Raw genomic sequence first — 18,167 nt, 5'->3', positions numbered from 1 at the left:
TCCTTCCATGATGATGGATTACGACTAATAACAACTGCTCTAAATACATTTAATAAAAGAGGGGCCCAAATCTTAACATTGTGCTTAAAAAAGTCCAATGGCACTAGATCAGGGCCGGGAGCTTTTAATGATATACCTTTCGACAGAGCATCTTCCACTTCTTGCAGGGTGAGTGATAAGCTCAGGGACAAAGATGATTGCGAAACCACCAGTTCCCTAGGGTCTCCCAATAACGGTTCGTTAAGTGAAGTTCCATGTGGATTAAAAATAGCCCCAAAATGTGATTCCCATGTTTCACATGCGATCTGCATCACAATATTGTCCTTACCATTACTTATGAAAAGAGGGCGATTAATTACTTCCCAAAATAGCCTGCTGTCCTTCAAATCAGAGGCCTTTTCTATGTCTTCCCAAGCCAGATTTTTTAAGTCCAGCTTCCTTATTCTTATTGCTTCTTTATAGGCCAGTCTAGATGCCCTAACCAAATCTATATCCCTAGGTTTTTGGTTTAATGCCACTTTCAGGGATCTATGTGTTGTTGAGCATGCAGCATCAAACCATCTGGGCCCTGACCTTTTGTTTTTCCCAATTGGTTTTGTAAGGCGTTCGGCTACATGCCCACATAATAATTCAAAATTCCCTATAACCTTTTCGGGGTTAGCTGTTGGTGATAGACATGCATCATATTCTGAGCTATATCCGGTTATAATCTCTGCCTCAAGACCTGCTGCGTCTATTTTACCCCATTTAAGAGTGATACCTTGATTCCTGTTACATTTTATAGGTTGATCCCAGACAGGATGTTTGGGTTTAACAGGACAAAGGAGGGATAGGGTTAAAGGGTTGTGGTCACTGGCAGCATTAGCAATTACTTCCAGTTTATCAACATAGTGGAAATACCCACTGGAGATAATTACAAAGTCAATGAAACTCATCGTGCCTCTACTTCCCTGAAAAGTTGGTATCGGGGCCGAGTCTGGACCAACCCAGGGTTCCACTATAGATAGGTCATTCAAAATGATGATATTATTTAAAGCGTCCCCCTGGGGTGTGTGTTTAAAGTGTGTCAAAGGAAGGTCATGAGAGTCTCTCAAACCACACACCTTCGAGTCCCCATGGGTGCATAAAGAGCAGTTGAAGTCTCCCACCCAGATGACAAAAAGTAGGGGTTGCTCGTGACGTGCCCTGGCTATGGCCTCCTCCAGCTTCAACATTACAGTTGTCTCGTTATTATCAAAGATGTTATAGTACCAATTAATCAATAACAACGGTTCAGGAAACAAATTGACCAACATCAGCACTTGAAACCATGGGGTGTCAACTATCTTGGAAATTACAAGTTTACACAGTTTTAATGAGGTTGCTGTCATTAGACCACCTTTTGCCCTACCAGCTTGTGAAGGTACTGCTAGGGTATTAAGGGCTCGAAAGCCCTCAATATCCTGTGCGCAACGGCTCCATGTTTCCTGGAGGCACAAAATGTCACAGACACCCACAAAATCTAACCATGCCTCATCCTCCAGTCTTGGAGCAAGCCCAGCAATATTCCATGAAATTAGGCACATCCTTTGTTCACTTTGGATCTTTGTGGCTGGCTTAAGTGGTACTTCCGGAACTTGCCATTGGATAGTTGCACTTGATGCACTTTCTATGTTGATACCAGCCTCAGGGGCTTGGGGGTTGGAAGCACGATCGTCACCGATGGGAACATTCTCCCATGGGTTATCTTTACGACTTTCTCCCTTCTCCCTCTGGCTGGGCTCTCCTATTATGAGGGCATTACCAGGAGAATATTGTGGTGGTCAATCTTGCTCATCCATGCCCACAAGTGGATCAAAACGATTTCTTAAAGGAATATTATTTGGAAACCATCCTGCCACCTCCTGCAGGGAACCAAACATGTTGGTGGTGGGTGCCCCTTGCCACCAATTTTGCTGGCTGTATCCATCGGACCTATTTGTTGTCCGTCCGGTGTTCTGGACAATAGTCCATGAACCTTCCTTCGCATGGTGATTTCTTGGAGGGTAAAAGAAGGTAAGGGGTCTCATAACTATTGTAGGGTTAACTTCATACGATGGCCGCGAACATATGTTCTGTGCTGTGTAAGGGTCAGCAAAAGAAACAATAATACAGTCACCTGCCAAGGACTTGGGTGTGGAGCCTATCCATGGCACTCTTCGGACCATTAATATACTGCTTCTTTGATGGACAGGGAGCTGTGTGTTGGAATTAAGCCAATGAATGACTTTATTTTTCAGGGAATGGTGGTTCTCCTGGGAATTCTGGTCCAACTCAGGAACTCCAGCTAGTATAGTGACATAAGGCCCGGCTTCTGGTGGAAGATCAATAAAACCACCACGAAAATTGGAGCGACTGGACGGCCGCTGAAAATTATTCAGATAGTTTTGCCTTTTGCCGTGTTGTGGGGCGGCTCGTAAGTTAGAATTCTGCCTATGGGCTGGATTAGGCAAGGGACATAATTTTGGTGCAACAGAACTAGGGGTTGATACAGTCTGGTTTGCAACAGTGGTGCGTGGCTTCGGTATGGGTTTTGCTATTGGTAAGGGCATAGGAATATTTTGAGGTATTTGTAAGGGTAGTGGTAAGGATACTGGTTCTTTTATCTGGGGGGATAAATCAGTCTCACTGGTACGTTTAGCTTCCATTTCCTTTAGGCTCAGGCTGGCCAAGGTAACTATGGTCCTATCCATTTCTAACAGATTATTCTCTATACGAGAAAGCCTTAATTCCAAGGGGGTAAGTAGCTGTTTTAATGTGCCCCAAACTATATTGAGGAAATCTTCATCTCCCCCTCTATCATTTAGTGATCCACCCACTTGAACCATCGGATCATTCGTTCTATTCGTCCCTGGGGAGGCAACCAGGATGCTATCATCCGCGGAGATGTTTAAATCCGGAGCGGCTGCCCCACCCAGAGTGCCAGGATTAATTTTCATACTGTCATCCTTTGTCCCAAGAGATCCTAGTGCCCTTCTGCTATTGAAAAACTGTGATCTAGCAATTTTCGCTTTTTTCCGCGCATGAATGGCCCTGGCAATGCATTTCTTTTTATAAATTGCCGTTTTCCTGGCCCTGCCTATATTCATAAATGAATTAATTTTAGGGGGATACAAGGTGCCTGACATGCAAGTTAGTAGGACAGGATCCTTAATTGGTTCCAATGGAGTGGGTGAATGGATCAAAGGGGATATTGAAGGGGTAGTAGAAGGAGCTGGATGGATGACAGCCGTTGTCAATAATGGCCGCGGACCTACTGTATGCTCGGGGGTGCGGGCAGAAGCAATATTCCCCATAGAAGACTTTCTAGTAGTAGCTAAATGCTCGGATAACCTTCGTGCAGCTTCAAGATCCAATGAGACCCTGTGCTGCATTTTGCTGATTTCCTCATCAATGGCCAAATTGGTTTTGACTAGGAAATCATCCAGTGTCCGATTAGAATTACTCGCGGCCATAAGGGTTTTACTCCGACTACCCCGTGAGCACATTATACAGATTAAGAAATACCAATAAATAATTAATAAAATATTACACCAATAAAACTGTATAATGCACCAACCAAGGGGCGTGGCCCAGCCCAGTCCTCCTAGACCTCGAACGGCCTCAAACGGCCCAGTCTTTGCCCAGTCTTCGCCCCAAGCTGCGTCCCGCGGGAGGGACAAGGAAAGTTATAGGGGCGTAGATGGCGGGGGGAGGGCCAGCAGGGAGAGCGGACCGGAAGCTGAAGGACGGTCTCGCAGGGACTCCTGGTTCCTGGAGTCCCTGCACGCTCGCAGCCCCGCTAGCGCCTCTCACCCGCGGTGTCCTGAGTCCTTGCACGCGAAGCGGCACCCGCGGAGCGGGTGCGGCGAGGTGTAGGCTCTGTAGAATGGGCGCCGGTGAATAGCCTGTAAATGCCAGGTGAGCCTGCTGTCTGCCGAAAAGTTGAAATGGTCTCCCACGGAACAGGCAAAGAGGGTAGCTTTTCACTCCTCGATGGCGGGGGGAGGGCCAGCAGGGAGAGCGGACCGGAAGCTGGAGGACGGTCTCGCAGGGACTCCTGGTTCCTGGAGTCCCTGCACGCTCGCAGCCCCGCTAGCGCCTCTCACCCGCGGTGTCCTGAGTCCTTGCACGCGAAGCGGCACCCGCGGAGCGGGTGCGGCGAGGTGTAGGCTCTGTAGAATGGGCGCCGGTGAATAGCCTGTAAATGCCAGGTGAGCCTGCTGTCTGCCGAAAAGTTGAAATGGTCTCCCACGGAACAGGCAAAGAGGGTAGCTTTTCACTCCTCGATGGCGGGGGGAGGGCCAGCAGGGAGAGCGGACCGGAAGCTGGAGGACGGTCTCGCAGGGACTCCTGGTTCCTGGAGTCCCTGCACGCTCGCAGCCCCGCTAGCGCCTCTCACCCGCGGTGTCCTGAGTCCTTGCACGCGAAGCGGCACCCGCGGAGCGGGTGCGGCGAGGTGTAGGCTCTGTAGAATGGGCGCCGGTGAATAGCCTGTAAATGCCAGGTGAGCCTGCTGTCTGCCGAAAAGTTGAAATGGTCTCCCACGGAACAGGCAAAGAGGGTAGCTTTTCACTCCTCGATGGCGGGGGGAGGGCCAGCAGGGAGAGCGGACCGGAAGCTGGAGGACGGTCTCGCAGGGACTCCTGGTTCCTGGAGTCCCTGCACGCTCGCAGCCCCGCTAGCGCCTCTCACCCGCGGTGTCCTGAGTCCTTGCACGCGAAGCGGCACCCGCGGAGCGGGTGCGGCGAGGTGTAGGCTCTGTAGAATGGGCGCCGGTGAATAGCCTGTAAATGCCAGGTGAGCCTGCTGTCTGCCGAAAAGTTGAAATGGTCTCCCACGGAACAGGCAAAGAGGGTAGCTTTTCACTCCTCGATGGCGGGGGGAGGGCCAGCAGGGAGAGCGGACCGGAAGCTGGAGGACGGTCTCGCAGGGACTCCTGGTTCCTGGAGTCCCTGCACGCTCGCAGCCCCGCTAGCGCCTCTCACCCGCGGTGTCCTGAGTCCTTGCACGCGAAGCGGCACCCGCGGAGCGGGTGCGGCGAGGTGTAGGCTCTGTAGAATGGGCGCCGGTGAATAGCCTGTAAATGCCAGGTGAGCCTGCTGTCTGCCGAAAAGTTGAAATGGTCTCCCACGGAACAGGCAAAGAGGGTAGCTTTTCACTCCTCGATGGCGGGGGAGGGCCAGCAGGGAGAGCGGACCGGAAGCTGGAGGACGGTCTCGCAGGGACTCCTGGTTCCTGGAGTCCCTGCACGCTCGCAGCCCCGCTAGCGCCTCTCACCCGCGGTGTCCTGAGTCCTTGCACGCGAAGCAGCACCCGCGGAGCGGGTGCGGCGAGGTGTAGGCTCTGTAAGCTCTGTAGAATGGGCGCCGGTGAATAGCCTGTAAATGCCAGGTGAGCCTGCTGTCTGCCGAAAAGTTGAAATGGTCTCCCCTTAGGAGTCATTATAGAGTGTTGCCCAAAATGCATTTTCGTTGGACCTTTTGATTTCCCGCTTGAGTTTTTTAGTTTGCACTTTCCTTTGATGGAGTTGCTGATTCAGGCCTGCATCCCCAGGGTAAAGCCTCAGCGCTCTAAGAAGTTTGTTTACTGGTTTTTGGAGCATTTGTTAAAGTGGGCTTTAAGTAATCCTGTCTGTTCTCCTTGAGTTCGATACAGGAGCAGATTACGTGTTCCATGTCTTCAGTGCCATTCCCACATAATCTGCATTTTTTTATACATTTTTCCCTCTGGCAGGGTCGAAGGTGTGGATTGCTGGCAGAACTCCAAGCCTGTATTTTAAAAATTGTACTTTGGTCTTCCTGGAGTACCCCAGGTTGAAATACGACTTTGGCCCAAGTGACATGTAACCGCTCAGTCATCCAGGCATGTCTCCTATGGGAAAAGGCTTTGTCTTCGACTAGGAAAATGTTTTATATTACTTTTTTTTTTTATCCCTTTAGGCCTCGAGCCCCTTCTCTCCTTCCATTTGAGATTTAATTTTTAATTGTTGTCACTTCATTTCACTTTGCCTCTTCCTCTAGGTTTCTTTCAGATTTTTGTCGGTGCATCCATTAGTTATCCAGAATTGCTTGCTGATTAAAATGTAATTCTAGAAAATATGTCAACGAGTTCTCTGTAATATACAATATTACGCCTCCCTGTGCCGGTTGTAACATTTTTGTTGACAGTGGCCCAGAAGCGCGTGCTCTTTGGTTGCTTAGGAGTCATTATAGAGTGTTGCCCAAAATGCATTTTCGTTGGACCTTTTGATTTCCCGCTTGAGTTTTTCCATCAAACTTCCTTTGATGGAGTTGCTGATTTAGGCCTCCATCCCCAGGGTAAAGCCTCAGCTCTCTAAGAAGTTTGTTTACTGGTTTTTGGAGCGATTTAAGTTTGGTTCGCTGTGCTCTTGTGGCCCTCCCCTCAACTGTTGGATCACTTGAAGGGGTATGTCTGGCTATGGTCGCAAAGGAACTTGCGAGTGTAACTGTGAAGGTTTCCCATGAACTGAACGGGATGGCTCTAAAATTAGTATGATCACGTAGCAGTATTTTTGCAGCCAGGAGGACCTCCCCGGAATTTTCAAGAGAGGACTTGATTCTTTTTAGATTTATTGTATGGCATGCGTGCCTGCCCACCGGATTATTAGTTTGTTTGTGCAGGAATGCTAGGATTAAGACTTCCTGAGGCCAGTGATCACTGTCCCCTTTGTCTCCCAAGCAAAATCCTGATATGTATTGGAAGAGTGATAGGGAGACTAAAGTGGAATATATAATGGAGTTTGCAGTTCCCGAATAGAATGAAACAGCCGGAGGGGAGTCATCACTGAATCTACCATTGAAAACCCTTAGATTGATGTGCTCCAGATCTTCTAGCAGCTCTTTCCCTACCTTGGTTGGTCTGCCATAATTGCCTTTATTTTGGGTTAGTATGTTCCAGTAGAAAGACTGGGCCAGTAAGTTATCGTTTGGGATGTGCCTAAAATTTGCTGGTTAATTCTCTGGAGAGGAGGAGGTTGGTCGTACTCTGAGAGCTAAAGATAGTGAGCCGATGGTTGATTAATTGTTTTGACTCTTGTTTTTTCCATCTCGGATTTATATATGTATTGACCACTAGTACCTTGTCTTTGGAGCCACTAAGGTTTAAGTGGATCTTGACTGAATTTACTGATGACAGTGGAGATTACATTTCTTGTACAATATCAAATTTTGTTATAGCAATGTATGTGGCTAGGCCCCCCGATAAGTGACCGTATTTGGAATATCTCAGTGCTAGAGTATGGAAGCAGATGTACCCATGTAGTTGATCTAGATCCACTGTCCATGTTTCCTGCAAAAGGACAATGTCAAACGTTTTTAAGTATGCAAGGAATTCAGCATCGGGTACATTACTGCTCAGCCCGTTGATGTTCCATGAGTAAACTATGAAACTTGTGGACCCATGCTAGGTGTCCTGCCATAGTTCGCAGACTTGTCACTAGATAGGCAAACTATAAAATTCATTGACTCATTTAAGATCCTCTGCTGCAATCTGCAGACTTTGTATGCAGTTCGCAACTGTAAAATGTGTGAACTTATGTTATGATCCCTAGGCATGTTATTTTGGATGTGTTGAGTGTGAAGACTTGACATTAGGTCTGCAAACTATAGAAACATACAAGGGCCATTTAAAATGTTAAATCAATTTTTTCCCCTCTCTATTTTGAGATTCAGGAATTAGATGTTTGAATCCAAGGGCAGGACTTCAGTGAACTCCATAAACTTCTAGAAGAACCCACAGACTTTCTGGCAACATAAAGAGTATTTGGAGAATTTGATGGGCTGCAGGTTCAAATATTCTTCCACTACATCAAAAAGGGCCTGCTGGTGAAAAGACAAAGGCCCAGTTTTAGAGCAGTAGAAGAATTCTGCTTTCTGGAGGAGTGATGGAAGCCTCTCACACCACATTTGCTGGATAATGGCTTATATTAGAAGGGAAGAAGAGGTTGCTTCAAGCTAGGATCATCTGGAGGTTCATCCGAGGTCTCACCATCACAGCCTGCAGTTCCATCAGCAAATGCTACAACAATTAGTGATGCCATTGAGGAATCAATCGGTGAGGGACAGTACACAGGGTTTGGTAGTACTTCACTAATCCATCCACTTTAAAAACTAGGGGCCCGATGTAGGTAAATCTTTTTTACCACTTCCTAAATACCGATTCATACCGAATCGGTATTTAAGGAGTGGTAAAAAAGAGGAGGGCAGATGTAGGTAAATATTTACCGATTCGGAAGGAATCGGTATTTACCGATTCGGTAAATACCGAATCGGTAATGCCAATTGATTCCTATGGGCATTGAAGCCCATAGGAATCAGTGGGCAGTACCGAATCGGTATTTACCGAATCGGTAAATACCGAATTTTGCAAGGGTGCAGGGGGTGTCACTTTGACACCCTCAGGCACCCCAATTACAGGCATGTGTGCCATGTGGCACACAGACATGCCCTAAGGGCATGTCTGTGTGTCACATGGCACAGGTGTGCATGCACAGATGTGCATGCACACCTGGATTCGGTATTTCACCACCCAATTGGATTGGGTGGTAAAATACCGAATCTAAAAGGCCTGTAGCACTGGAAACAGTGCTACCTACATCAGGAATTTTCCGAATCAGAAAAATTACCAATTCGGTATTTTACAGAATCTGTAAATTTACCGAATCAGTAAATTTACCGACTCTGTAAAATATAGCCCCCTACATCTCAATGACCCTTTTACCGGTCGGTATCGGCCGAATTCGGCCGTTACCGACCGGTAATGGCCACCTACATCGGGCCCTAAATGTTTGCAAAGTGATTTGAAACATCTGCAAGCAAGAGCACTACCGGACAAAAGCTGGAAATGATTTCTTTGGGAGAACTGCCACGTCTCACTATTTAAGAACCAAGGATCACATCAGCCATGGCGGAAGAGAAGGCTAGAAACAATAAAGTGTGAGTAGCTGCCGGGGACCTGCAAACATTTCACTGGATGTGCATGAGGAAGTAGAAAGTTAGGTGAATCCAGAAATGGTGAGAATGGCAATACATTGCTCAGAGAAAAACCTTTGTATTGTACTTGACGCAAAATATATGAATATAACACAGACTGCGGGGGCACCCCAAGAGAGAGTTGTGTGTGTTCATGAAAAAAAGAATTCTTTTTTTTCTCTTGTTTTTTTTCAAGTGGACAATTTTAACGTTTGTAATAAACAAAACCCCCTGCCCCAAAAAGATTCTTTTTAATGCCACACTTTTAATTGCTAAAATGTAGAACTTTTACAGAAAACATCATAAGGGCGTGTATACAAAGGCATTTTGGAATAGGTAAAGTAGTACTCCAGTAGTAATCTTTTGAAAACTTTTACATGCCTTTGGAACTTGGCTTCAAAATGTGGGAATCCAATTGGGATATTCAGGTAACCGTTATAACCAATTAGTACAAATAGAATGGCCTGCACTTTGAAGGGGGATTAGAGCTCCGCAGCAAGAAGATGTTTGGGTGGTCCGTAGGACCAGTGACAGCTGACACCAATCAAGCGTGGCAGGGTGGGGAGGGGGTGTGATAAAAACTGTACCTTATTGCTGCATCTCTCCTCTGCCATGTCTGCCATTGAGCCATAAACAAGAAGCACCCAGACTCCCCTAAGCCAATCACGACGCTGCGATGCAGTGTTGTGATTGGCCTGAGTGCCGTGGTTTGGTGCTCAGATGGGGACTGGGAGCCGCAGCATGTTCTGCACCTAGGCTGTAATGCAGCCTGGATAGAGAACATGCAAAGTGTGCATGACTGTTTGGCTGGCCCTGGCTCCCCCTGCTCTGTGAGCAGCCCCGTCCTCAAAGCTGCCGCAGCAGGAATAAAGAAAATGATAACAATGTTGAGTTATTATCATTTTAATTTTCCTTTCTAACACTGCTGAAAAGCAGTAGGGGATATTCTCCTCCGCCTTAGCGGAGGAGCCACCACTGCATAGGACCCCCTCCAGAGGTCACCTCTCAGGGAGCGTACTGATAGTGCACCACCTTTCAGGTGGCGCAGTGTCAGTGCGCCTGCTGAGAGCTTCTTTGCCTTTGCGACCTCATCTGTAATAAGGTGCAGGTGCAGAGGCACAGGGATTCCCTCATTTGCATTGGGTACGCCCCAATGCAATTGAGGGAACGCCCCTGAAGATAGTTCTGGCGCTTTATGTGCTCCATGCTATTAGTCTTACAGAAGGAGCTGCATAAGCATTTGCGGCCCCTTCTGTAATACCAAAATGACCCAGGGGTGCGCAAATGCCCGTTACGCCTCTGTGGCACTTTGTGTAATACAGCCCCAGCAGTCATTTGTTGAATGCTTGGGAAGTGGTTGAGGCAATTTAATATTTTACTCATAGTTTAATAAGGTCCTGTCCCATCGCACATTTAATGAAAATGTAAATCCGAACAAGGTGGTGTTGGGGGATGGGGGGCAGATCCATCTGCTTAACAGAGATTCATGAGTCATTCTATTGGGACAAGTCTCTTTTTAGGGTAGGGTATATTCTCTCTCTAACTCCACTACCAAGGAATGAGTATTGTTTATTTGAGTTAATATTTATACAATTAATATCATATTATCGACATTCTGCTCAGAAGGGGCTTCCATAGAACACCTCTCCAGTCAGTATACACCAAAGTGATATTTTGGAAGACATATGTGTTCAGCAATTGCAAATATATGTAGCTTTTAAAAAAGCTGTTCCTTGGAACAACCATTGAATAAGTACTCTCCCCTTAAAAAAAGAGGAAAGTCCCATGAAATTACTTTATCAGACTCCTCTCTTTTCAGTTTGTGTAGCAGTTTGAAGCCTTGCCTTCCCGCAGCTGCAGCCATTATGGTTCTGAAAAGTTTGGGCGTTTCTGGTCGCGTTGGTATCAAGTGTGCAAAGTGGGAAAAGCCTTTTGTTGTAACTGATGGTCCTCCTGCAGGCTTGCCCTTGTCCTGCAGTAGTTTTCTGTAAATAAGAAAGGAGAACAATATTAATACCTTTCTCTCAATCACCAGAAACTTGCAGACGTTAAGCCCTTACTAGGGAAATAGTGATACTGCCAGTTAAAGTAGGTATTTACAACTGGGGAATGTATACCACCCCCTTCGAAGGAGAAAAAAACTTCCCAGCAGCATAGGGTTACCATCAGTGGGAAATTACAGCCAGTAGGATTTGGGGTAACTTTTAGTTGTGATTAATTCACTGAGAGCAACCCAATTTGAGGAAAAAAATACTGGAAGAAAATTATGAAATTTACTATTCAAAATAAATTGAAATCCCAGCCTTTTCTTGGATTGTGTAAATTCATAACTAGCTTCCACACCAAGATGTGTTGGCTATAAGGGCTCACTAAACACTCATGTGTTGATACAGTACTTTTTTATTCTACAGGGGCCTCAATATCGATTGTACTGCGTAAATGTTAATTCAGGCACAGGATTGGACTGGCCTATATGGCAATTAGGCAGTGCCGGATGGGCTGGTCTGGCAGGTCAGGGTTTTTTAGCTGTTTGTGGGCCTGTTTTCGTACAGTTGATTTCCATGGTAATAAAACAAACATTGCCTGCAAAAAAACTCAGATTCTTACAGTCTTTTGTGCCTTGCAAAACGCTGATATAGCATGTCACCCTCTGTTACAAGTTCAAAGCTGCCCCAATTTTTAGCTTTTGAATTTACTAATGGGGGGCACTTTCATTTTGGTGCTAGGCTTTTTTTCTGGCCCAGCTCAATGCTGCTCAGGCATTTATGTATTTTATCTCTGCCAACTATATTTGTACTCTTTGTACTAATTCTGTACCTCTGATGGTGATGCATAACTGTTATGTGTTAATCAAGGTGAAGCATTAAATCTTGATGGAGCTATCATCTGGTGGAAATTATAGTTCTTGGTCAATAAGGACATTACCTTTAGTCGTCTACCATAAGTCCATACAATTTGCAAGTTGTGTTATGTTAACATTCCTTGGCCACTAAGGACCTTATTTAGAATTTGATGGATGTGAGATATGCAACCAAAAGCAGCAGTTATTCTGTCAGCCAAATACTAAATTGTATGAAAAAAGAGAAGTATGTTATGTCTACATTTACTCACACAAAGAAAAAAAAGACATTAAAAAATACCTACACAGTCCCCTGAGGTCAGTGTTCGAGGGTTTCCTTGGTGGTTCCCTGCCCCACTTGCTCCTAACTCTAGCTATAGTGGGTATTCCCCATTCACTATTTGAACATCCAGGGTATGCCCCAGCAGTAGTGTGAGTCTCAAGAGTCCACTTGGACTCTGCTCTAAAATCAAAAGTAATCCAGAGCATACACATTATTCTAGTCAGCAAGTTCCCTCAGGGTTGACTGGTCAGAATTCAGTCTTGCCCGCTCCAGCAAGCTTGGAAGGTCCGGAGTGTCTGAGTGTACCCCCTCTGCGACCATTGGAGTGGCAGAGTCTGGTGACTTTATTTCATGTGGCTGAGACAGGCTGCACTTGCTGTTTCCTGATCTCCTTCACACACAGTCATACTCCACTGACAGGGATAAGGTGACGAGAAGTTCCTGGTGCTGATCCCTTGGTGAGGTGCTCCCACAGTGACCTTACTCCAATTATACTCTGGGACAGTAAACACTTCTGGCTAGGTCCAGGGACCCCTGTGGCATACAGAGTCACCATATCCCTACTGTACGCTGACCCCAACACGTTTCGAACAACAGGTGTCTGCACGGCATCCCCTCTTGGCCTTTGGGGTTGCCCATCCACAGCCGCACACGCACATAGGCTCAGCCCGAGTGGTACAACGTGCAGCAAAGTTCATGTGGGGCATTCCCTCCTGGCACTTGGGGTTGGTCCTTAGCTGCATGCAGGTTACAGCCCAATCTGCGCAGTGGCCACCATGGCTCACTTTACGGCGGCCCTCTCCTGATATACACTGGTCGTCAACTTTGTCTTGCGCACACGCAATAACCCGATCAGTGCAGCAGCTGTTTACTCATCCTCACAATGGTAACTCACTCAACAGGATTTCACATCAGGCCTTGCTCTCTCCATTGCTCACTTCTTTCTCACAGGGCACACTGGTCTTGGCAAGCAGGCAGGCAGGCTCCAAGTCAGGTGGTCATGGGTTCCTTTAATGATGTACCCTCACCAGCAGAGAGACTAGCATACCATGGCTCCCATTCCTGATCACAGGCAGACATTTTGCAGAGCTTCCCCTCCTCGCACAGCCATCTGGCTGCTTGGCAGATTACCTTTTTGGGGGCCTCAAGCTTCTCTTCTTATACTCCATTTCAGATACCAAATGTGATTTAGGATAGGAGTCCTCGAAATTTATGTTGGGGGCTTTGGCCTCCTTTGAAGTTTCCGCTCCTCTGCCCTCTTCCTCTTGACAGCAGTCTGTCACAGCAAGAGTGACTGCAAAGCTGATAGCACCACAACAAAGTCCATGGGAGTGACCATAGTTCACACCTGGAAGTCAGCCACAGTGATATATGTATCAAAAGGTTAGCTCAGGGCCCTATCCCTACTCCTTATGATTCACTTATCAGCTCCTTCTCCTGCTTGAGAAGAACCCACGCCCCTTGCTTGTGTCCTCTCACTGAATCAAAGAGTGCCCAATGATGTGTATGGGAAAGCCTGGCTTTCCACCCTTCAGTGTGTCCCACCCAGCTTACAGGAATACAGAAATACACAAATCTGTCTGGAGGGATTATCTACCGCCTCATCTTCCAACATGCAGGGATGTGCCTCCCAAAATGGAACCTAGGGCCCTCCATGTATTGTACAATCCATTGGCACACATAAACCCTGTGCAGGCAGCATATACATACTGCACAGAACACTAACCTTCCTGCACTGTATACATACACTGTACACATACACCAAGCCCTGGCCCTCCGCATGCATGCACTGCACATCAGCCGCGGCCCGTGGAGGATGTTTCGGTGGGGCAGAGAGGCAGGGTGGGGGGTGCGAAAAACCGGAGTATGGATAATTGAAGGTAAGTAAACAATTTAATTAATAAAACAAATTTAGTAGCGCGCCCTGCATCGCAAAATGTGATGCAGGGTGCGCTACGATATTCGTTTTATTTATTACATTGTTTACTTACCTTCAATTATCCATACTCCGGTTTTTAGTACCCCCCACCCTGCCCCTCCCGCGCTCAGCCTCTCCGCCCCACCGAAACACCCTCCACGGGCCGCGGCTGCTGCACATCAATATATCCTTCAAGTGCTGTACCACTCAGGCACATATACATCCAGCACATGCATTTAACATGCATGCACTGTTCCTGTCAAGTAGTATTGTACCACTCATTGGCATACAAACATCCAGCCCGTGAATTTAACATCGAAACACTGCACCCATCAAGTATTGTACACTCACAGGTACACATACAAAATGTATGTGCATTTAAGCTTAACACATTACACAGCACTACATCCTTTGTCTACTGTACTACTCATAGACACATATACATCCAGCACAAGCCCTCAGCTGTCACGAACTGCACAGTACTGCTTTATCTCTGCATAGTACTCTTCCCAGGAATATATACCCCCAACGCATAAAGACCAATCATTTGCTACACATGACATACTGATTTAGGCCAAGTGTGAGCTAAGCACACAGGAGCTGAGCTGTAGAGTAAGTGAGCCTGTAGGCCCTACTCTAGTGATTCAGTTAAAAAAGGAACTGATCACCCCATGGTGTGCCTCCACCAAGGCTCTTGTGCTGCTTAACTCTCACCACTTTGAGGGTAGCACTTTGGGTTCCCCTTAAGGTCCAACAAGACCAATCCGTGAGACAGGCCTATGTCATGGTGCACACACATTATCTGTGTTCGTCTATGACAGCACAAATCAGCATTAGTGCTAAAAATGTGATTCATGTGGTATAATGAATGTAGAAAATGAAGGAAACCTTCTCATGTCAATGCAAGTATCAGCAGAAAGATGTGTACAGATATACGTCTTAAAGGAAAAATACAGGCCTAAGCTGTCCGTACCAGCAGATTAAAATTCACTAATGGAGTCAGGACCTGGGGGAAGGAAAGTAGACATGAACCTTAGTAGAACAGAGAAATATAATTAGACACATCAGAAATGGAAAGTCACAGATGCGCATTGCTAGAACACGCCTCTGAGAAAATATGCACCTAAAGCAGCACACAGGCATATGATAAGTGGGAGGTTAGGCCTTTCAGAGCAATAGACATGCAGAGAGTAGGGCATTGCTAGGCTTCAATGCACGAGAAATGCCAAGAACACCGGTAGTGCAGCGGTGATGTGAAAATGTAATAATAACGTGCACATGCGTCGCATTCCATAAACGTGTAGTTTGATTTTTTTTTTGCAGAAAGCATTACCTTTTTAAAGATAATGTTGTACTTGATCAAACATATGATTTAATAGGGACCTTTATGACATATTTGTGGTTTCAAAGGTATAAAAGAAACATTGTAAATTGATGTTCAGATTCCAGTTCCACAGAGATGACTGACCTTCCACGTGCATTTTATGAACTCTGTACTCTATTGCCAACAGAAGTAGTTATGTTACATGAATTTGTAACACGCACAGCTATCCATGAGTGTCCCGGCTCGATGCCTAGCGGGGTGTGGAAAGTGAGATTCAAGAAAATGGATGTGTTTTCAGTTTCTTCTTAAAGGCCACTGAGTCATGGATAGTATGCAGGGCAAGAGGAAGGGCATTCCAGGCAACAGCAGCCTTCACCAGAAAGGAGCTGCCCCCTAGCCTCTGAAACTTGAAACGAGGAACCTGTGCAAAGCATAGTATGGTCATCTATTCTTTCATCAAGCAAAACCTTGTTGGCTGAGGTATGCACTCAGGCCAGGTAGGAACTACCACTCTTGTCAGGGTAAGCAAGATACACAATAAAATAACCTATCCTCACCCTCACATTTTCACTCTTCATTTCTTTTCTTTCAATGACATTTCGTTTGTGGTTTTGCCAGTGTTTTTTCAGAGTTTATATGTTTACATTGGTGAGGGCTATTTCCCTTTTGGTGGGGTTTTATCAGTTATTATAAGTTTAAACCGAAAACAGGATAGCATACATATATTGAATGCAGCATCTGCAGGCATGGAAATCAGGATGTGTGCTATGTTGTTTTCACTTTTGTTGGCACCATTTCTAGCAGTCAGAAAAGGCAGGCTGTATGAGTGTGGTGAGGGATCCATCAGGTTGGCAAAATACATGCTTCAGGCCTTAGGGACCCTCTTTAGAACCCATGCCCTAGGTACCAGGGGTAACATTTACTAGGGACTTACATGGGGGCTAAAGGTCTTGTCAACTGGGGAACAATTGTTCTGGTTTAGGAAAGGAATCTGTCACTAGGGACCTGGATAGCAGGAAGCCAGTGCATGTCTGTCAAAATCGCATCAGATATCAGGCAAAAACAGAGGGTGGCCATGTCAAAAATGGCCACTTTTCTACACAACCCCCCCACACCCCAAACAAAAGAGAATGAGACTAACCTTTCCCAATGTCACCAATGCATTCGGATGAGCTAGGGTGCTTCCGCTAGCTGTACCGAGTGAGTGAAATTAAGACAACTCACGCGCGATGCGTGGGAATTAGCATAGCGCAATACGGAAGACTACAATACCCATGGAGCTTAGCGCGAGCAGCGCTAGGAACACAGGTGGAATCAATAAGGAAGGCACAAACAATCTCAGGGGCTATAAGTAGGCAGGGACGCTAGAAGCGCTGCCGATAATTGCTTTGCAGTACCGAGGGTCCACAGCGGAGTGTTCTTTGATTCAGCCAAAGTCCCGGAGGAGAGAGCATTCGTCCGGAGGTTCCGGAACCGGCTTCTGTTTTCTTGCTCTGTCGTGATCAGGTAACAAGGCAGAAAGGTATTCTCCTCTGTTGGAAGAAACGCACGTTTGCGTATTCGTGCAGAGGAGGAGTGTGCACGTAGAGGCGCTTAGGCTGTTTTTCTCTCTGTTGGAAGAGACCGGCCGGTCTCATGCAGAGATGTTTAAACGCCTGTATTCTCCTCTGTTGGAGGAGTCGCCTATTTCCGGCGTACTCGTGCAGAGGAGGAGGGCGCACATAGCGGCGCTGGGGAGGTGATACTCTCTGTTGGAGGAGACGGACGGTCTCGTGCAGAGAGGAAAACACCCCTCATACCTAGCCTAGTGATATCCAGTCATTTTTTGTTCTATGGTGCTTTATTTACAAATCAGTGTGCTAAGGCTTATCAGTATCACTGAACCTTTTTCTGAGTTTGACATTGTTTTCTATCTTGGGGTGAACATTGCTGGGAGTCCTGCGTATTAAGGATTCCGTCTTTCATTTAGAGACAACGTGCGTTAACCGGATGGTAATGGACACAAGTCTCTTTTGGGGATTATTTACAGACAGAGCTTATTCCAGAGATATTGAACTCATGTGCGTGAATCTATCTCCTGTACAAGTTGCCTGGTTATTAGTTGGAAGAGACCATGCATACAACAGGTAATAGTCTAGATCTATTGAATATCAAGGTCAGATAGAGTAGGCGGCAGACACAAGGGTTGATCTTTTGTTGTTTACTTTTGTCTCCTTTGCAGGGCACACCCCAGAAGTCCCCGCCCTGGTTCCTGTTTTTTCCCCCGCTCAATCGCGCCCAAAAGTCCATGCTAGTTGCAAACCGGACTTGGGTCGATTAAGAGGTGGGCCCCCATATAGCATCACACAACCCTGAGGGAAGGAGAACGGAAGGCTACGACACCCAAGAGAGTCTTCATCATTTTAGTGGAAAAACCTAGAAAGGTCATCTGCATTGGCATGGTCAGTCCCTGTCTATGTTCCGCTGTAAAGTCCATTCCCTGTAGGGAGATGGGCCACCTTAACAGTTTGGGTTTTACACCTTTCATTTGCATCAGCCATCCGAGTGGTTTATGGTCAGTTTGAACAAGGAAGTAAGTACCAAACAGGTTTGATCTCAAACCACAGCAAAGGCTACCCTCTCAATGGCACTCCAAGGTTCCTCTCTGTGGAGCAACCTCCTGCTAATGAAATCAACCAGCTGATCAAGGCCATTATCATTAGTCTGGGATAAGGCCACTCCTATCTCATGTTTAGAGGCATCAGTCTGCACTATGAACTACTTAGAATAATCTAGAGCTTTTATAGTGGGTGATGAGCACATTGCTTCCTTCA

General features: G+C 46.5%; 1 protein-coding gene across 1 annotated transcript in view; it reads right to left on the bottom strand.

Moving 5' to 3' along the window:
- The window catches only part of CNGB3 (cyclic nucleotide gated channel subunit beta 3), a 564,986-nt gene that overhangs the window by 107,725 nt on the left and 439,094 nt on the right, over positions 1 to 18,167 (bottom strand). Inside the window, exon 15 of the mRNA XM_078686155.1 lies at positions 10,786 to 10,975. Coding sequence (XP_078542281.1) covers positions 10,786 to 10,975 — 190 coding nt within the window. The remainder of the gene's footprint in view (positions 1 to 10,785; positions 10,976 to 18,167) is intronic.

Source organism: Lissotriton helveticus, chromosome 4_1 (genome assembly GCF_964261635.1).
Source record: "Lissotriton helveticus chromosome 4_1, aLisHel1.1, whole genome shotgun sequence".
NCBI lineage: Eukaryota > Metazoa > Chordata > Amphibia > Caudata > Salamandridae > Lissotriton > Lissotriton helveticus.
Note: the sequence above shows the minus strand (reverse complement) of the source record. Positions and strands in the feature narration are given on the sequence as shown.